We start from the raw sequence: 21,192 nt of genomic DNA on the forward strand, positions 1-21,192 counted from the left end.
TCTTTTCTTTAATGAGTACACGACATCTTTTAGCGGCTGAACCAAGACCTCATTTAAAGGACGTCTGACTTCGAATCAAAAGGTGAGTTGTTCTTTGAGGTTGCCATGGATTCTTCGTTTCTTCTTGTCCATCTTTCTTGACTAAGAAATTCTTAGATTTGGTTATTGTGTAAACTTCGGGGTTGCATACCTTTTATTTAGACATTAGAGTTTTTGTACCACGACTTTCAATTTTTAGGGGTTTATTTCTACATAATTGTTTTGTTTATTAGGTTGAGCTTAGAGGGGCTTAATTCTTTAATTATGAACTGTTTTGACTATTCATTGAGTTTATAGGGATTCAATCCTTAATTATTTGAATTTTTTTCTTACTTTTATTATGATGAACTTGGTTAAATTAATTGGTAATTTAGGTTAGTTTGTGTTAGTTGTTGGTTCTTCCATCAGGTGGTTTAGTGTGGGTGCCACTCACGACGGTCTGGGTTGTGATGAAATTCATTTTGTGGGCCGCTTGAGCATATCATCATATGTAGTATGCATGTAGTGCAACAAGGAACTATTGTCACGCCCAGAGCCTACACCCTGGACGTGGCCGGCACTCGAAGACCATTGATGGCCCCCAAGAGAACCCTTGGCCTGGCTTTCTTAACTCAGCGGAAACTTAACTCAACAGCAACTCAATGTAATGCAAGGTTATAAAACAACCTAACTGATAAAAATCTGGCCAAAAAGGCAACTCGAGTCCCAAAATAGAATATTTACATATATACATAGATGAGAGACTCCAAACCAACTGACTGACTGTCTATGAAGCCTCTAAAATACTGAGATGGATGTTGGGACAGACCCCACGACATCCTAATAAACTTGAGAGAACAAAATAATCGAGTCCTCCGGAATGTAAAGAGGCTCACCACTGACTCGGAAGTACTCAACTGGATCAACGGCGAACCGGCTGCTGGCCTTGGGTACCTGTGTCTGCATCATAATAAGATGCAGGCCAACTGGCATCAGTACATTGAATGTACGAGTATGCGAGCTGGAAAGCTAAACCACAACTTAAGCTTGGAAGGAGTACAAAGGAACTCTTACCTTGGCTCTGTTCAACTCATGAATAACTGAACTCAATATATAAAGTAATAAGATACATGCAATATATAAAGCTTGTAAAATAGTGTAAACAACTTAGCTTGTTAAAGATAAAACAATAACAAACTCAACTTTACTTATATAAAAGTAATATAACTTTAGTGGAAGACTCTTTCAACCGACAATCACCACTATGAGCCCTAGTGGTGATACAACGTTTTACCTCACGTTGCCCAAGGACCATCCTATACCTTGCCATGATATAGGAAGCTAACTTTACTAAGTGGATCCACTAGCTTAATCTTACGGATTCATCTAAAAAGTATGACCCGTTAACTCCCATGTTGGCGCATGGTTCTTATGGAGAGTTGAGTTAATATGAACTCGTGTCCCCAGTTCGGTGCTCAAGACTACTCCGAAAAATACTTAGCTCATAAGTGTTTTAAACACATCTTTCTTTATTTGAGATAATTACTCAAAACTTTGCCCGAAGGCTCACTTGGAAACAATGTTCCTTTTTCTTGAAAACTAGCCCAAAGGCTCACTTGGAATCATAGTTCCTTTCTTACTCAAATGTAAAAACATTTAGAAACTTCTTTGGGAATACATAGTTCCCTAATAACTTTTGAGAAATGAACTCAACTTTAAACTCTTGACTTAACTTGAAACTCTTAACTTAACTTGAAACTCTTGACTTAACTTGACTTGAAACTTGAGCCTTAAAATGAAGTTAAAACATTCAATAAAGACTCTTGAATAACTTTAAAAACTTGCTTGACTTGCTTCTTAACTTCCAAGCTTAACTCTTAACTTCACTTGACTTGGAAACTAACTCTTCTTGAATTGGATTTATGGATTCAAGGTGTTTGATCACATGATATAGATGAATTCTTGACGTTTAAACATACTTTGGGGAGTTGGAAACAACTAGGGAACATATGTACAATACCTACGAACATGCATGAGAAAGTGGGGAAAGAATGGGAAAACTTGGCGCTCTTGGCGCTCTGTGAGGCGCGGAGCGCCAAACCAAAAACTTCAGAGGAAGCCTGCTGGCGCTCTGATGGGCGCGCCGCCCCAAGGGGAAAAGTTCAGAGCTCCTCTTGGGGCGCGCTGACAGGCGCGACGCCCCACCCTTTTTCCCCGAAAACTGACTTTTCTCCAACTCTAAGCCTTCTACACATCAAAGTTTCCAACCCCAAACACTTAAAATCATAAACCTCTCAACATGCAATAGATTCAACTCAGAAACACCACCCGAAACATACACCAAACCAACAAGAACTTCCCCACAACACAACTACAACTTCAACAATTACAACCAACAACTTCAACAAACATATTCAATCTTTTCTCGAAATTAAACGAGCTTGGCATGTGGGGGAAAGAACCAACCCAAAACTATGAACTCACATACCTTAATAGGGATCACCCCCGAAGAAAACCACAACGATCTTTACGAAGTTTGCTTCTTCTTCTCCTTTCTCTCCTTTTCTCTCAAGAACCCTAACTCTTACTCTTTTTAAAAAGGCAAAAACTGATCAAAAATAAGTCTTACACCTTAATATATATCCAAAGACAAGGCTAGGGAAAAGACCAAAATACCCTTACAATTTCCGGACGGATTCCCTGCCAACTGCCCAACTTTCGAAGGGCATAACTCGCTCATACGAACTCAGAAATGAGCAAACTCGATGGCGTTGGAAAGACCAGTCCACGAACTTTGCAACCATAACTGGAACCACACCTAGATCATCTTGAGCTAGGAGTTATAACTGTTCAAAGTTGGCCAAAAATTCATTATTTTCCATACTTCGGCCAAATTTTCCAGATTTTTAAATTCTTTCCAAAAATGAAAATTTCCAATTCTAAGCCTCTTCATAGTTATTTCAAATTGTCGGATGTTACAACTATTCCATGACTTCACAATATCAAGTGAAATAAAACCTTTTCATTACAAAGTGGAATAACCTGCATATTTAAAGAAATCCTCTTCTCATTTACCCATTTTTCTCATAAAAGAAATTTTTTCTCAAAATAGTTGATCATTTGTCAATAAAAACTGACAAGTTTAAAGTTATAATCTCAGTAATGCATAAAACCTCTAAACTAGTATATTTCTTTTCAAAAACTTGAAATCCATCAGTGAAATAGTAATCCCGCTCCATCAGAGCTAAAAACAAGTTGAAGACCATTTCTAAACCATTTTCATGTTTCAAATACACCTTTCCCTCAAGTTGAAATAGTAATGTCGTGAGCATGATTTCACAAAAAACACAATCATACAATTCTTAAAGCAATCACATCACACAAATAACCGGGTAAACGACTGTCACTATACAATTGTACTAACTTGGGACTCAGCTAGTCTAAGTCCGTGGCCTCAGGCCCAAAGAAATGCAATGTAACTTGAAAATAATGAAAAAGGGATACAAGCCACAAAATCAAATGGACGTGCATAAATCTAAGTTTTCACGTCTCCTAAAGTATTCTAAGGATTCTATAACAATGACCAAAACTAATGATCAACCTAAACTAAGGCTTACCTACTAAATGCTAAGCTAAATACTTGAAAATGTCCATAATATAACCTAAGGATCATGCAAATCTAAAGTCTTATTCTAAATCATTCCTAACGATCAATACAAGTCATTATTTATATAATCTAACTAAGTCAAGTCTAAAGAGAAGAAATCATAACCTACCTAAAAGGTGAAACAACACTCAAACCTCTATTCAGAAGCTTTTCTCTTCGAAGGATCTCCGAATGATGCCACACTATCAAATTAGTGACAAGAACATCTAAACAAGCAAAATAATTGCTACAATGCAATAAAATATTTTGTAATTGAAGATCGTGTAAAAATTCACAATGAACTTTTGCCTCAAAAATGGACACAATTTGATCACCAATCAAGCCTAAAAACTACCCCACTAATTTTAGGCTCAAGAGTGATCAAAATTGAAATTTAAGAGAGGAAAGTGGAAGAACTTACAAATTTAACAGAGAGTAATCGACCCAAAAAATACGCACACAAAATCCTCTGATAGTTCTCCGCAATTCCCACTGAAAACCGTCAAGAATTGATCTTCCAAAATCACCTAAGGAGTTTGCCTTTATGAAAAGCGCATGCTGAAAATGGGCTGATATATTTATAAGTACTAGACATTTTGGTCTCCGCAAAAACGAGACTTGGACCACAAATGTGGAGATAAACTTGTCTGACTTTTTTCAAATGCGGGATATGGTCTACGAACTAGGAGGTCTACATGACTGACCCTTCATAAATGCATGACCTGGTGAAAATGCAGGACCAGGTTCACAAACACCAAGGTCAGGTTGACTGACACTCTGTGAACATGGGACCTGGTTCTCGAATGTGTTTTATAGTGCACGATACACCAACTAAGGTGTAACACCTCAGAAATTGGTAAGTTGAGTGTGGGAAGAATGTTGCAGGAAATTGTACTGGTACAGGTTCTTACGAGCCAACCCACAAGGTCCTACGGTCCGTAGGAAGGTAGTCGTAGAAGTTGTGTTGAAATTTTTGTAAAATATCAATTCTCTGATAAGTTCTTAAGGACCATAAAGATGGTCCGTAGAAGATTTGACAAGTCAAAAATACTGAACGTGGAAAGTGATGTGACTTGAAGAAAAATTTGATGATTTTGGGTTATACGACTGAGGCCTATGAGGCATAGAAGTTTTGATGACCCTACGAAGTGTTTCATGGAAATTGACCAAAATATTGGTCCTAGTAATAGGTTCTACAGATGACAAATACAGTCCGTAGAAGTTCTTATGAATCGTAGGTCAATGCGTAGGGTCTGTTCAGTAGTTTTAAGTTCACTGTTATATGGATCTTGTCCTATCGTTTTAATTCTTAAATTATGTTGTTTTAATCCTATAAATAAACCTATAATTGATTTTACCCTTCAAATCTACCATTCCCTCTCATTCACTCAAATCCCTTAAATCATCTTTTTCAAATTCTCTTCAAGGTTCTCAAGAGATTTCTAGGGTTCTTCAAGCTCCAAGGTCTTTTCCTCAATTGCTAGGACTTTGATTACCCAAGCTATGTGGGAACTTCATCAATGGATCCCTTTCCATCCATTGAGTCCCAAGATTTCTCAATTTCTCTTATGAATTTTACCTAAATTTTCTAGGGTTACAATAGGAATCTTCATGAGTTCAATTAATTATGGTTCAATTGATTATGCTTTATCTCATTAGACATGATTTGATTCAAATTACATGCTTTCAATATTTTTCATATGAACACATACCATATGCCTATTTTAATGATGAATTAGGCTTGGAAGGTTTTCATGTACAAAGGAATTGTAATGGCTATGATTCTAGGTTACTTCTGAATAAAATATCTCATGTTTTATGGTATTAGGTTTACTTCTGATTGAAGTATTTTCATTATGAAAGATTTCAGTGATTTAGCCACTTTCGATTGAAGTGTGATTTTACTATGAAAATATTAACATGATTTAGATGCTTTGATTAAGTGTCTCTAAAACATCTATTATATTATGAAATTATGGTATTTTTAAAGGAGCTATTCTTATGATTTTGGGCCCTATGATCAGGGGCAGAGCTACAACCTAGTAAGGGTAGTAAGATGAACACCCTTCGTCGGAAAATTATATCGGGTATATAGGCAAAATATAGTCTAATATTTGGATATACTATAAATTGAACACTTTTCACACAACAAAGGCAGATAGTCTAGTAGTAGGCACACTCATTTACCTCATGGACATCTGGGGTTCGATCCCCACTAGCTGTATTTTTTAATACAAATCTCTTTTTAAACAAAAAAAACACATAAATTTTAATTTTTGGGCACCTACTCATCGGTAGAAAAAAAATATTTTGTGTAGTCACTCCGCTAATTTTTTTTTATCAACTCTTTAAAGGTTGAACACCCTTGGCAAAATTTCTGGCTCCGCCACTGCCTATGATTGAATTGGTGTTACAAGACTAAGGAAGTATGCATATGATATTATGACTTTATGATTTCTATTGGGAGTTTACTTAGCACCGTGTGGATTTGAGCGATTTCATAGAAATCTTGTGCTTTTAGTTTTTAAAATTAATTCAATTGAAATATATTAATTTGAAAAATATAAATTAATTATTTTTTCATAATATTAGTTAAGAACATATGTTTATTAATTAATATATTTTCAAATGACAATATATTTTAAATATTTAATTTAAACATTTATAAAGTTTCTCATTTGACTAATATAAATTTTAAATAATTAACTTTCATTTATAAAATTTGATATAATCTTATGATTGCATTTGTGCATCCAAACAGTACATGTGTAATAACACTATGGCAAACAAACAGATCAGTGTAATTACTAAGTTGTGTAATTATTAGACTGATAATTACTACCCTAATAATTAGATCAATTTCAATTACCAGGTGACTTTCCAAACAGACCCTTAGTCTTTTTTTTTTACTTTGCTTATTTTTAACAAAATAGAAAATTTTACAAAAGCAAAAGGAAATAGATTTATACAAAATCAAATTGTATAAGAAAAAAGTATTACTATATAGTTTATAGGGAAAAAGGTCTGAAAAATACTCCAACTTTGGCCGAAATTGTTGTTACGATACAAACTTTATGGAGGACCTTTTAGCCCCCTGCACTATTTAATAGTGTATTTTAAAGGTATATATGTGCCCACGTGGACACATTACTATTTAAAATGATGCAATATTTATGATGTCCACGTAGATACATATATACCTTTAAAATACACTATTAAATAGTACAAGGGGGTAAAGGTCCTTTCCAAAATTTGGTATCATAACAACAATTTCGACCAAAGTTAAAGTATTTTTCAGACCCTTTTCCCTATTTTATATCATACATGAAAATACTATATACAAACATATTTTATAAAAAGTGAAAGTAATTTTTTATTATTTAAAAAATGAATATGATAAACTGAGAAAAGAGTATGCATTTTAAAAGTTAAAGTTACAGATTTATAATTTCCTACGAAACAATGAATAGAAAATTTCATAGCAAAGAAAGTTCAATAATATGTATTATTTAAAATATATCATTTACGATATAAAATTTATATTATGTACAACACACGTTTTCATAAACTAGTAGATAATAAGCAAAGAGAAAATGAAAAGGAAAAAAAATATGATAACAACATGATCTTGTTATATTAAATAAGACTTTTTAACATAACATAAATTTTACGATATAATATAATGAAATTTAAAATAATAATCAAAATAATCATTTTAAACTTAACTATACAAGAAATACCATAGATAACAATCATCCATAACTATGATTACAGGAGTTGCAAAAATGTTGTGATGAAAAAATATCCGTGCAAATTGATTAGCTTGAAATTGCTATTAAAAAAAGACATCCCAATGCAAGTGGATTAACAGCATCATCAATGATAAGTGAAAAACCTCCCCTAATATTAGCTGGAAGACCATTCGCCCAGAAGCGAATTAGGATTTTAGATTTTGGGTATATTAATATTATCTTAGCTAAAAAATGAGCTCTAAATTAAACTAAAAAAAACAGTAGCTAGATTCGAAACCCAGGTCTCAGGTATCTTCTCTAGCTTGTACCACCAGCACAATGACACTCATACACTTAACGGGTCGTTTGGTTTGAATACAAGTTATGATGGGATAAGTTATGCTGGGATAAGTTATGTTGGGATTAGTTATACTGGGATTAATTATCCTGGTATTATTTCTTATTGATTGTTTGGTTTGTTGTACTAAAAATAATACTTTCTAAAAGTAAGTGGTTTGATTACAAAAATACCCTCTTATTTAACTTTTTGTATATTTCTTTGGTAGAGTTTTAGTTAAAACCAAATTTAACTACTCAATCCATCCAACATAGAAAATCTTATCAGCTTTTCCCAGCGGATCTGTTTCAGCAAACACTGTTTGAATTCCCACTTCACTTGCTATTGCTCTTGCTGCCGCCCAGTTATCACCAGTCACCATGACACTTGTGATGTCCATTGAGTGGAGAAAAGAAACAACGCGTGCAGCGTCTGGCTTTACAGGATCAGTCACAGCAAAAGCCCCAGCTATTTTCTCATCCACAGCAACCAAAACACAAGTCCGAGAAAAATGTTCATGCTCTGAAATGTAGTTATCAACTTCACTGCTTACTGGGACGTTGAAAGCATGCATAAGCCTCCTATTTTCGACTAGGATTTTCCGTTCTCCAACTTTTCTGCTTACGCCAGCTCCAGTGTGCACTTCAAAGTTCTTTATCTCAGAGTGAAATTCATTTTCAGCACCGTGCTTCAGGCGTAACTTTTTGGCATGGTCCACAACTGCTTTTGCAATAGGATGCTCACTATTTGCCTGAAAATCAAATTCTGGACAAATAAATCCAACACAGATATTCCCAAGATAATTGATACTTCACTAACTTTTTTTTAAAATAACTTCTTCACTGATGATTACACAATGAAAATACCTCGTTTTATTTGAGTTCATTGAATAGCCTAATTTTATAATGGAAAATCAAAAATATATAGAAGGAGTAAAAACTCGTCTTTATTGAAAAATCGAAGAAAAACCCTTTCGTTAAAAGTAAGAAAGAACCTTTCTAGAAAAAAAGAACGAGCACTAGAATCTATACATTGATTCACAATTTTTTTGAACCATATGCATCAAAAGGCGCATGTATGGGTTTAGTGATTCCTAACTGAACACGATTGTAGGTATTCCACTTTTATTATGAGAAGTCCAAAAATCTTTCACTTCAATGGAATTAATGTTAGCTGTGGTAACTGATGTAACTATATAGCTGCAATAACTGATGTAACTACATTCACAACAATTAACACTCTCTTGTAGAACAATATAATATGTTCCCAAGTCAAATTTGCCTGCAATATCAAGGTTACACTTCAAAAGAAAAAACGGAACTAAAAGTGGAAAGCGATGCATTATCATTTTACAAATACAAGTTGAGAAGAAATCATGTATGCACCAAAGTTATTATCTCATGTACCAGAGGGCCATAATATTCAGTTCAAATAATTTACTATTACGATAGTACTGAAGCTTCAATTCATGGAGAGGGCCATAGGATAGGAGGTAGACTAATTCAGAAACTTTATGGTGATAATTGAAGGTCAGTCATGTTGAGCTATGAGCTATGAGTCCTTAGCTATGCCACATATGGAGTTTTGATGATTAACAAATATAACAAACATGATGCAAGAACTGGATGTTAAACATGTCTCAATAATGGCAGATATTGTTTATGACAAAGAACTACTGAAGAACCAATTCCTTAACATGTCTATTGTGTTTATGGCAAAGAACTACTGAAGAACCAATTCCTTACTGTCTATTGCAAGATCTGACTACAGAAGTACACTGCAAGAAGCAAAGGAATTAGGTCCTTCACAGGATACTACTGAAACTGTTGATCAGGAACAAAGCAAATTCCAAGTGCATGAAGGATTCCTTGAGGAAATGGAATTACAGCTAATCACATAGATCAAGGAACAAGAAATCAAAATGAAAATATTACAACAATTGCACACTTGGAAAGAACTTTGGAAATAGGAGAAACACAAAGGAGGCTGACGCGCAAATGAAAACCAAGTTAAACTTGGATTAGGTTCTTGGATTCTTCCACTTATTGATAGCATCCAAAACACCGGGTCGTTTGGTTTGAATACAAGTTATAATGGGATAAGTTATGCTGGGATAAGTTATGATGCGTGTATGCTGCTGTATGTTGTTAAACAGAGGCACCAGCAGTAAACAGAGGCACCAGCAGTAAACATTTTCCAGTATTAAACAGAGGCACCAGCAGGATACAACAAACCAACCAACACTACAACTAAAACAACAGCTAAAACAAGAGTAAAATTTCAGTAAATATTCACCAAAACACCTGTCAAAACTGAAACAAAAGCTCTGCATCAAAGCAACAGAAAAAACAAGACCAAAAATTGGTCTACCATAGTAGAAAAAATGAGACAAAAACTATAGGGAAGCAACATAAGCAACTGCACAAAAATTGATAACTAGTAACAAACTTACAACAAACTTAGCTTTTACATGAGAGTTAATCTATTTAATAGATTTTACATATACAAAAGATTCTAGCATCCTCATGACCTACATTAGTCATACACAAAAGAGTGTGAACATAACTAGAGGATCAAAAAATGGCACTCCAATCAAAGTTTTGATTTGAAACTTTTAGTTGAGCAAAAACTATCACACTAGTGCCACCATTTATATACACAAGCTTATCATACTTCAAAGTTTATCATTGACGACCATGAACATCATTGTTTGGCGCTCAAGCTCACCCATACGTAAAAAGATTTCCATATTTTTGACATCTTCACAGATAACCTTTTTAGCTTTGATACGTTGCTCTATGGTGTACAAATCAAATGTAGGAGATTCAATGATGGAATAAATTTGACCACGCATATCAGAGTGGTCACGATTTCCAATCTTGTCTATCAACGAACCAATTCTTTTATCTTGGCTTTCAGTAAAGCTTTTCATAACTTCCGTCATACTCTTGAGAAATGTTTCATTAACATCTTCCACAACCCTCTTTCTTTTCTTGCCTTTTTCTTTTTCATTGACACTAGAAGAAGATGTTTTAGCATATTTACCTTGCTTTTCAGATGGTCCAGTATGTTCACGAGGAGATCCTCCAGCATATTCATTTTCAGTTGTTTGAGTAAAATTATGTCCTGTATCAGTATTTTCAGCTTCTTCAGTAGGTGCATTAGGTCCATGACTAGATTCATCTTCATATTCATCGTCATCAACATTGATAAGAAATCCTAAACTCATATCAGTAGAAAGTCCTGATGTTCGACTCTTTAAGATATCCTCAACAGCATCCAGTGGCCCTTCTGCATGTTCCCCAGTTGCCCTATCTTTTCCAAAAATTTCCTCCCAATCCGCAAACAGTGGCCATTTTTTAGAATTCATGTTGCTTGCACCAGGTTCATCCTAGACAAACAATAAAATAAAGATGACAATTTTATATGTATTAATTATAAATTATGAAGACTGAAGAAATATCTATATGAAGTAATAATATTCTAATAGCAAAATATTAATTACCTTTAAAAATTTATCCCATTCTTTTGGATCATCAATAATTATAGTTCCATCACTATATTGAAATCCCAAACCACTCCTACCTTTTAGTAAACTTAAGCTTGCATAACTTCTCTTCCAAAATTTTAATTTAGAATTGACATGTGGTTCGCCTTTCAAGCCACTTTCAGGATGATGTTCACGCAAATAGTGTTCCAACTCCATCAGATATCCTGGCCTAAAAGTTCCATTATCAGCTCTCCAACCATTAACACATAACTCTTTCAAACCATTTATAAGAGTACTTTTTTCCGTAGGAGTCCATGTCCTTCGAGTTGACGGTGTTGATCGTCTTCGTCTTGATCTTTTTGGTGGTTGCATTGAAGATTTCTGAATTTCCATTTGTCTGAATAATTTTGTGAAACAATCATTGTTAGTATTAGTTACCATCATAAAAAGCGAAAGTATCTCCAAATCATTAGTTAGCATCATAAAAAAAATTCATACACTTCAATGTACAAAAACAATAAATTAAAAACATACAAATACAACACAAAAAAGAAATAAATTAAACACATTATAAATTAATGTAAGTAATTGTTTCTTATATCATAAAAAGCTAAAAGTCGATGCATCTTACAAGAATATCAAAAACTAAAGGGAAGAATAATTCAAATGTAGCATAAAACATATAACAAGCACAACATAATGGAAAGATCAATTGTTTAAGTGAGCATTCCACATTGATTGAGCCAACTCATCCCTCCATGTGGTCCACTCTTGAGATGATTCAACAACATCAATGTTATCTTGTTGATATTCTACTTGTTCTTCCACATCGATCTCTAAGGGATCCACTTCCATCTCTCTACGAATAAAGTTGTGTATCAAACAACAAGCGCTAATAATCCTGTTATGTATCTTAACCGAGTACCAAGAAGGGCTTCTAAGAATTCCCCAACGTCCTTTCAAGAGACCAAATGTCCTTTCAATAGCATTACGAGCTCTAGCATGCTTCATATTGAAAAGCTCTTCTCGACATTGAGGTGGTGGATTTTCACCTTGCCAATCCCTTAACCAATATCTATAACCTCGGTAAGGTGAAAGAAAACCATTTCCATTTGTATATCCTCCGTCGCACAAATAATAATTACCTATAATATAAATAAGAAATTAGTTGCTTTTATACAACATTATTTTTGTGATATAATTTTAATGTGAGCATATGTATAGAATTACCCTCGGGAATTTTCAAACCATTCGTTCGAGTTATAGCATTTCGTAATACACGACTATCAGCCGCTGATCCTTCCCAACCAGGTAATACATAAGTAAAATTAAGATTTTTATCACAAACTCCTAGTACATTAGTTGCTATTTCTCCTTTTCTTGTCCTGTATCTTGGTTTGTCCTTAGATGGAACTCTAATCTGAATGTAAGTACCATCCAATGCACCTAGACATCCCTATAAAAAAATTATAACACTATCTCAAACAACAAAAATTTCTTCGTAAAATTATATTTATTTTACTTTTACATAAATTAATAGATACCTAATTGAAAGTGCATATACCTTAAACCATCTCCATCGATCGTCAAGCTCATCTTCAAGCACCGGTTTGGGGTTAACAAGTAACAGTGGAGCTAGTTTTAGAATAACTTTCAAGCATTCATTGAAAGCTTGACTTACGCTCCAGCCCGATCTAATATAATCAACCTTAATGGATCTATTCTTCTCATGATGAGCCAAAATATTTAAAAACATTGCTAACTTTTCACTACTTGACATATATTTGCTATCAGTCAAACCTCCAACTTCCTTAGTTAAGAGAACTAAAGTGTGAAAAGAATTTCGATCCATCCTTAACTTATCAATACATGATGTGTCACTGTCTTGTATAATACAATTTAAATGAGATATAATTTTAGGAACTCGACTACTCATAAGGTACCTAATCACATGCCTATTTCTTTTTATAGAAATACCATGAATAACCATGAAAAGAAAAATAAACATAACAAGAAATTGTTGGCACAATATCTCCTCAAGTATGATAAAACATTCATATCGGACTGTAGTTGATGATCCATAAGAAAACCTATTTGTTCATTAAAAAATGAAAAGAGTTAATACACACACACAAAAAAACAATTAAAAAGAATCAACAGGGCAACTTTAAAATGAGGACAACTTGAAATTGTTTACAAATATTTCAAGCACATATAAAGAACAAACTTTTTTCAAAATTTACAAAAGCCCTAAAACATAACATTCTAGATTTATTTATTTTTTTGATTTAAAATTTACAAAAGCCCTAAAACATAACATTCTAGAATTTTTATTTTTTTTGATTTCTTCCATTAAGTAGAAAAGATGAGTGTATCCAAATTATTATGCAATAGATCAGAGAATTATTAATGATGACAAAGAAAGAAAAGAGAAACAAATTCTGAAAAATAAAAAAAATTTACCTTGTTAGAAACTTGAAAGTTGAAGGTTATTGGTAAAGAAGTTCTTCAATCACCCATCTATGGCTTCAATGGAAAATGAAAAGTTGAGTGTACCCAAATCAAAGAGTGATTCTTCTTACTACAATGAAGAAGAGAAGAAAATTGGAAGCTAACACCATAAGCGGTGTTTGTGAAACTTATCATAAAGGGTTTGAAGGGTAGTTTTGTCATTTAATAAATTTATCCCATCACAAATTGTGATGGGATTACTATACCACCTTTTTGGAGGGATAACTTATCCTGGTACTATTTATTAATCCCAGGATAAGTTATCCCAAACAACCCAACCAAACACTAAATAAAGTGCCACTAAATATTTATCCCGGGATTATTTGTCCCAATCCTTCACACCAAACGACCCCTTATATCTTAGTAATTTTTTTCAATTTATCAAAATTCCGTAATGGTGCTTGAGTATTGCAGATCCAGAAATGTTGTGAGCCATTGAATTTTGAAAAGCAAAAGAAAGACAAATAATTTTCAAATTTTGGATTTGATTTTGTAGATTCCAACAAGTAAAAGATGTGGGTCCTTGACATTACCCTTTCAGAGATACAAGCTGTCTTCCTCAAACCCTCAAGCTAACATCACATGTTATTGTACATACTGAAACAAGAAGCAGCAAAGCTAAAGTAAAAAACTGAAGATCCCGAAGCTACGGATACCCATCATAACAAGAAAGCTGCATAAATAATAGTTTTGTAATCAAATGTTGTCATATTATTGCTATCTTCTTTTGCTTCTCTGCTTCACAACACTTTGTTTAGCAGAAGATCCTTATGTATATTTTGACTGGACTGTTTCCTTCATTACAGCTTCTCCTCTAGGAGTTAAGCAGCAGGTTCTTTTCTTTCTCTCATCTCTCTTTCTATGCATATATTGGATCAACTTCCTTTTTATTACTTTAATTAAATTGCACTTCCCAACTTTAACATGTGTTGAATAATTCCCTTGGTTGCAATGGGAACTGGAATCAATACAGTATTTTGCAAGATTTGTGACTAAAATGCATTGTGTAGAGGTGTCTGAATATGTTTATAAGGATGTTCTTAGGCATTTAAGGGCTACATACTAGTACTGTGTAAAATAGCTAACTTTGGGTTCCTGCCCATTTTCAGATGCTGAATTGAGATAGGTTTTTTTTTTTTTTTTTGTTGGATTTGATTGCAAGAAAATTATATTGTTATAGTGGATTTGAAGGGTACCTTCTGGTAGAGTGGATAAAAGTCTCACATTGGTTGGTGAATGGACTAGTAGTCTCCTTATATGGACTTGGGCAATTCTCCCCTCATGAGCTATGAGCTAGTTTTTGAGGTTGAGTTAGTCACATGTATCATATTTTTACGTGGTATTTGAGCCAAGCCCATCCCTGTTTGGGCTCTCGGTCCACGCTCCAGTTAAGCCTGGGCCTAAAGGGGGCGTTATAGTGGGTAAAAGTCCCCTCACATTTGGTTGGTGAATGGACTGATGGTCTCCTTATATAGACTGGGCAGCTTTTGAGGTTGAGTTAGGTCCACGTGTCATATTATATCAATAATTGAATCACACCATTTCATACTTTGAAGTGCTTAAAGTTGTTGCTAATTTGAACTAGATTTTCTCTATTAAGTATGCCTTATCGATGGTTAGAGGTTGGAAGTCAAAATTTTCTGCTGGTGAACTTTGAAATACATCCTAGGAGTTCTTTAGGTGATCAGTGACCAGTTACTCTGTCCTGTTCTCGTACAGACTTATGTTTTTATCTAGTCAATAGCTTTTTCCAGTTTACTTGTGTTGCTACTATACTATGTGCAAGTTAGTTTATCTTACCGTTTGACTTTCACCAGTGTTGACACATTGTAAAGAGTTGTTTGGGTGATCAGCAAGTGCTTCGTTTGTTTTTTTTTGGTCAGTATCTAGTTTTCAAATATTTGCGCTTCATTCCAACAATCTACAATTTGAAGACTAAACGTGGGATTATAGCAGCCAACATGTAATAGATCTTTTCTTTAGGAGAATTAGCTGCAACCCTTTCTAGCTTTCCCATGTTTGTTGGTAATATATGAAGATTTACATGTTTTCAGGTGATTGGAATAAACGGTCAATTTCCAGGACCCATTCTGAATGTCACTACCAACTGGAATGTGGTTGTCAATGTTAAAAATGATCTTGATGAGCCGATGCTTCTTACATGGTAAAGCATAAAACCCACTATGATATATCTACAAGCGCTTAAATGCCGTAATGAACATAAATATGATAATTAAGTGCAGGAATGGCATCCAGCAGAGAAAGGATACATGGCAAGATGGTGTATCTGGCACAAATTGTCCTATTCCTGCTGGCTGGAATTGGACATATGAATTTCAAGTTAAAGATCAGATAGGCAGTTTCTTTTATTTCCCTTCCTTAAGCTTACAGAGAGCTGCTGGTGGATATGGAGGGATCACTATAAACAACAGAAATGTCATTCCACTGCCATTTTCGACACCAGATGGGGACATCACACTCTTTATTAGTGACTGGTTTATAAAGAGTCATAAGGTTAGTTGCAAATTTTAGCAGGTCAGCCTATTTTTGTAAAAAGTAGATCCTTAACAATTTTGTGGCTCACTTATAAAAGCTTTGGGCATTAGGAACTCAGAAAAGAAATTGAAACTGGAGTTGGCCTTGGAGCTCCTGATGGTATCCTAATCAATGGACTAGGTCCTTACCATTATGACAATGCCGTTGTATCAGGCGGTATAGCCTACCAGACAGTTAATGTAGAACCAGGTTATTACATTCTTATTTCTCGTTGGGGCTTTATCTGTATTGTTTCAGTACATAGTCGGATTTTAATACCTTTACATTTTTACATTCCATTGCATGGCACTTTTTGTTGAAGTTTAATTGTAATTATTATTGATAGAGGATTATTTGAGGTGCATTTTAAAGGCTTAACTCTTAGATTACTACACAAAATTCTATTGCTTTGGATTTAGCAAGGCTGGATATATGGGTAATTAAAAGGGAAATTTGCGGAATCTGTTAGATTAAGGGTATATTGAAAACTTTGCTAACAGTGGGGTTTAATTTGGCCACATACTACAACGGAGGATGAATCTTAGTATCTTACTAATATTATAAAGTAGAGGGGTAAATTTGACCTTCTGCTTAATCATCAATCTTGACCTGTATCTTTACTCAAGTTTGAACATATGGGGCACAAGGCCTGTTTTACATTAGAGGATCACAGATTGAGGAAATCCTTAACCAGAAACTAAGGCCTCATTTGTTTTCATTAAGATTAATACGTTTGAATCTGAATACATATCTGAATGATTAAGATCTTGTGAACACTAAATGATTAAGAGTGTCTATTGACTATAATTGTTTTTGTGTGAGAGATCCTGTACTTGACTCAAGTAAGGGTTCGAAAAATTCCTCTGTTCTTCTAATGATGATATGTACTGAATGTTGTCATGTTATGAATCTTTAGGGAAGGATCGATTCACAGGGCGATATATAAATCAGCTCGTTAAAGGAAGGCGGAAACCTTAGAGTTCATTAAAAGAGAGAACTCCGATCTCTTCAGCTCTTTAAAGGGAGACAGAAACCTTAGAGTTCAATGGAAGAGAGAACTTCAATAACTTTCTTTTTGCTTAATTATGAGTTACTGATTTATTCATCAAAAACCCCTTTAAATAAGAGTCTTATTACATCAATATGAAGTCTAATTCTTATGAAAGTACGAGACCTAAATCTTATTCCAAACTAATAACTATAACTTAACCTAATCCTTATGAAACTCTAAAACTAAACCCTATTCTAGAATAATAAATAAAGTAACTAAAAGTATAATTAAATACTTAAATTAATGACTTCCAACGCATCCCTAACATTACTCCCCTCACGTTGAAAGAGCTTGTCCTCAAGCTCAAGTTTCGGGGTAATCATCCAGAAAATCTGGATCAGTATCAACTTATCCAATTCCAGCCCTAGCTTGAAGTTGACATTGATAAATTTCGACTCTATTAGTTTGCTGAAGCATGACTAATTTGCCCATCAGGTTGCTACTTTCATGAGGTTCAAATCGCTCAAAATATTGCTCATAATGATGTGCCCAAATTAATGGATTGTTGATGTTGTTAGAAGTAGGAAAATTCATCTTTGCATAACTTATCAAAGGTGAATTACCACTTGTTGGATGATTCTTATCGGCTAGTTGATTATGCGGTATATTACCTTTAGTAGCAAGAATTGTTGATCTACCAGTTGTCTGGGCGCTATATGACTCAAGTCTATGGGTTGCTGGTTTTGTGGAGCCAACTCCCAATCTAGACAATTGTTTTTGGATGACTTGGATAATTTTTTTGCTGAGGCGTTGTTCCATTGCTGCAATTTTAGAGTCTATTAGGGTTTCTGTAATGGCACGTTCTTCTCTAAATCTGGAACTCATCGCCCATTGTGTTAGTCTCTGATACCAAATTGTTATGAATCTTTAGGGAAGGATCGATTCACAGGGCAATATATAAATCAGCTCGTTAAAGGGAGGCTGAAACCTTAGAGTTCATTAAAAGAGAGAACTCCGATCTCTTCAGCTCTTTAAAGGGAGACAGAAACCTTAGAGTTCAATTTTTGCTTAATTATGAGTTACTGATTTATTCATCAAAAACCCCTTTAAATAAGAGTCTTATTACATCAGTAGGAAGTCTAATTCTTATGAAAGTAGGAGACCTAAATCTTATTCCAAACTAATAACTATAACTTAACCTAAGAGTCTTATTACATCAGTAGGAAGTCTAATTCTTATGAAAGTACGAGACCTAAATCTTATTCCAAACTAATAACTATAACTTAACCTAATCCTTATGAAACTCTAAAACTAAACCCTATTCTAGAATAATAAATAAAGCAGCTAAAAATATAATTAAATACTTAAATTAATGACTTCCAACGCATCCCTAACATGTCACTTAGTAGTTCATTGGGAAGTGACATATTAGCACCTGAAAATTTTCATTCAGTTACATATACTTCAATTCTTTTTATCACAGATGTCTTTTGTCATGTTTATTATAACAGGAAAAACATACCGCCTTCGAGTACATAATGTTGGTGTTTCTACTAGCTTGAATTTCAGAATCCAAAGTCATAACCTTCTTCTTGTGGAGACTGAAGGTTCATACACAGTACAACAGAACTACACAAGCTTGGATATCCACGTCGGTCAATCATATTCATTCCTGGTTACAATGGATCAAAATGCCAGCAGTGATTATTACATTGTTGCTAGTCCACGCTTTGTTAATTCTTCTGATTTGTCAAAGTTGGTAGGAGTCTCTGTCTTGCATTACTCAAATTCGCAAGGACCCGCTTCAGGTCCTCTTCCAGACCCTCCTATGGAATCTGACACATATTTCTCAATGAGTCAAGCAAGATCCATAAGGTTGTAGAAATTGTAATTATTCTTCGCTACATTATTTTATCTCCCCAAGTTAGTTGTGTGCATCATTAGTTATGGAAAGTTGTTCATCTTCTTACTGAACAATTTGTCGACTTGTGTTTCCGAAAGTAGAGATACAGGATGTTTACTCTCCTCTAACCCAACCCCCTCCCCAAAATAATATAAAATCAAAAAGAAAAATGTGAGGTTCTCGATTTTCAAGTATCTGTTAGCTAAATTGTTATTGCAATATTTTGCAGATGGAATGTTTCTGCTGGTGCGGCACGGCCAAACCCCCAAGGATCCTTCAAATATGGTGAAATCACTGTGACTGATGTCTTTGTCCTTCATAATAGGCCTGCAGAGCTAATAGAGGGGAAATGGCGCACTACTCTCAGTGGTATTTCATACTTAGCGCCATCAACACCTCTAAAACTTGCTGAGCAATTTAACATCCCAGGCGTTTTCAAGCTTGACTTCCCCAATAAAATGATGAACAGGCAGGCAAAAGTTGATACATCAGTAATTAATGGTACTTACAAAGCATTCGTGGAAATCATATTCCAAAACAATGATACAACTGTTCAGAGCTATCACCTTGACGGCTACGCGTTTTTTGTTGTCGGGTGAGTAGTGTATTTTCATACAGTTGCCTGAATCACTTGGAATCAGAAATCTCAATTTTTCTTTCTCAAAAATGTCAATAGCATGGACTACGGGCTATGGACGGAGAATAGTAGAAGCACCTACAACAAATGGGATGGAGTTGCTCGATGCACTACCCAGGTTAAAGTTATCTGTCTACTTCTCTTGAACAGATATTGCGCAAAAAGGTTCATTCTTTCCAATTTATATGTCACCATAATATTTATTGTAATTTCTACCAAGATGCTAATTGCTCCGAAGCATGCAAAGATAAAATTTCTTTTGTCTTCTTTATTTCAAAACAAAATATTGGTCTCACCTCATTGTCTTCTTTGTCATAACTTGTTGAAAATTAATGCTAGTATTTGTGAAAATTATTCATTTATAAACAAAAGGAAAGTTTTCTCTCCTGCAGGTGTTTCCAGGTGCTTGGACTGCCATTTTAGTTTTCCTAGACAATCCTGGCATTTGGAATTTACGTGCTCAAAACCTTGACTCGTGGTACCTTGGTCAAGAAACTTATGTTAGTGTGGTGAATCCGGAGAACTCAGAGCTTCCAGTTCCAGCAAACACCATCTTTTGTGGTGCACTGTCACCTTTACAGAAGTAAGATGTCTGTCTTAGATCTCTAATTGCTATTACGTCTTAATCATATACCGGAGTGAGTTTTCTCCTTAGTTCTTATCTTTCGTGGAAACTAGTAAGTTTCTACTGAATATTTCAAAATGTAGAGAATGTTAGTGTCTGCAGGGAAATGTATACCCTTTTTTTTGGCAATTGCAGTTATTAAGTACTCTTACAGTATCTCACACTTCCACAGGGACCAAGCTCGGAGAGTAAATTTCTCTAGTGCACCGTCGTTGATGAAAACAATGAATCTGATCTTTATAGGTTTTGTTGTATCACTGCTTGGAAGTTTTATGAGGTAACGAATTGTCCTAAAGGCAGAAGAAAATAGAAATTGCCACAGAATGAGTCTTGGGCTTAATTGTTTTTTCTTTTTTTTATGCCTTGTAATATATAACTAGCTGAACCCTATATTTAGGCATCTCCACGTCAACTGTGAATCAATTTTCTGTTTCTTGTATGGTTTAATTCAATATTATTCAAATGTATTTATAGAATAGAACATTATTCTTGGCACTTTACAAGCATGTCCTTTTTGGTAGTATGAATTCATTCAATTGAATGCTTTGTAGCTTTTGGATGCATGTTTACACTTTTGATGGAACACATTGATCAATGAAGGCTCATTGCTACCATTTTTGTTCAATAAGATGAAATTATTTTGATTACTTGAATTCCTATCTTTTAATAGTGGAATGACTATACACAAGTCATTAAAGCTAAAAATGAGTGTTACAGAAATTGTAAAGCAGAGGATGGAGAAGCTTTTGAAGAATACAAAAAAGCTAA

The 21,192-nt window shown here is 34.4% G+C and overlaps 2 protein-coding genes across 3 annotated transcripts; one reads left to right on the forward strand and one right to left on the reverse strand.

Moving 5' to 3' along the window:
• Positions 1-7,985: 7,985 nt before the first annotated feature.
• LOC125818040 (uncharacterized) lies at positions 7,986-12,077 on the reverse strand. Its single transcript, XM_049497550.1, has 5 exons — positions 11,956-12,077; positions 11,238-11,472; positions 10,428-11,123; positions 9,971-10,058; positions 7,986-8,497 (listed from the first exon to the last, which is right to left on the reverse strand). The coding sequence occupies exons 1-5, from the start codon at positions 12,075-12,077 to the stop codon at positions 7,986-7,988; spliced, it is 1,653 nt and encodes a 550-aa protein (XP_049353507.1).
• Positions 12,078-14,114: 2,037 nt separating this feature from the next.
• On the forward strand, positions 14,115-20,918 carry LOC125818144 (monocopper oxidase-like protein SKU5). Of its 2 annotated transcripts, XM_049497680.1 has the most exons (9): positions 14,115-14,565; positions 15,788-15,897; positions 15,977-16,247; positions 16,340-16,478; positions 18,771-19,134; positions 19,392-19,757; positions 19,839-19,917; positions 20,192-20,382; positions 20,597-20,918. In XM_049497680.1, the coding sequence occupies exons 1-9, from the start codon at positions 14,434-14,436 to the stop codon at positions 20,703-20,705; spliced, it is 1,761 nt and encodes a 586-aa protein (XP_049353637.1). In that variant the 5' UTR covers positions 14,115-14,433; the 3' UTR covers positions 20,706-20,918. The 2 variants fall into 2 exon arrangements, with proteins under 2 accessions (XP_049353637.1, XP_049353645.1); XM_049497688.1 differs by lacking the exon at positions 14,115-14,565 and having other exon boundaries at positions 15,972-16,247.
• The last annotated feature ends 274 nt before the right edge of the window (positions 20,919-21,192 follow it).

This window comes from Solanum verrucosum, unplaced genomic scaffold, assembly GCF_900185275.1.
Source record: "Solanum verrucosum unplaced genomic scaffold, falcon-dt-bn FXZP01000898.1, whole genome shotgun sequence".
NCBI lineage: Eukaryota > Viridiplantae > Streptophyta > Magnoliopsida > Solanales > Solanaceae > Solanum > Solanum verrucosum.

What these genes read in the sequence shown, in the direction of transcription:
- LOC125818040 (XM_049497550.1), bottom strand. Translation starts at nt 12,077, where the DNA reads ATGGAAGTGGATCCCTTAGAGATCGATGTGGAAGAACAAGTAGAATAT. An exon ending in GATGAGTTGGCTCAATCAAT is followed by an intron (nt 11,473 to 11,955) that starts GTGGAATGCTCA and finishes TAATGGTTGGAG; the next exon opens with AGCTGATAATGGAACTTTTA. An exon ending in TTGTTTTAGTTGTAGTGTTG is followed by an intron (nt 8,498 to 9,970) that starts GTTGGTTTGTTG and finishes TTATTTGTCCAG; the next exon opens with AATTTGATTTTCAGGCAAAT.
- LOC125818144 (XM_049497680.1), top strand. Translation starts at nt 14,434, where the DNA reads ATGTTGTCATATTATTGCTATCTTCTTTTGCTTCTCTGCTTCACAACA. An exon ending in AGTCAAGCAAGATCCATAAG is followed by an intron (nt 19,135 to 19,391) that starts GTTGTAGAAATT and finishes AATATTTTGCAG; the next exon opens with ATGGAATGTTTCTGCTGGTG. An exon ending in TACGCGTTTTTTGTTGTCGG is followed by an intron (nt 19,758 to 19,838) that starts GTGAGTAGTGTA and finishes AAATGTCAATAG; the next exon opens with CATGGACTACGGGCTATGGA.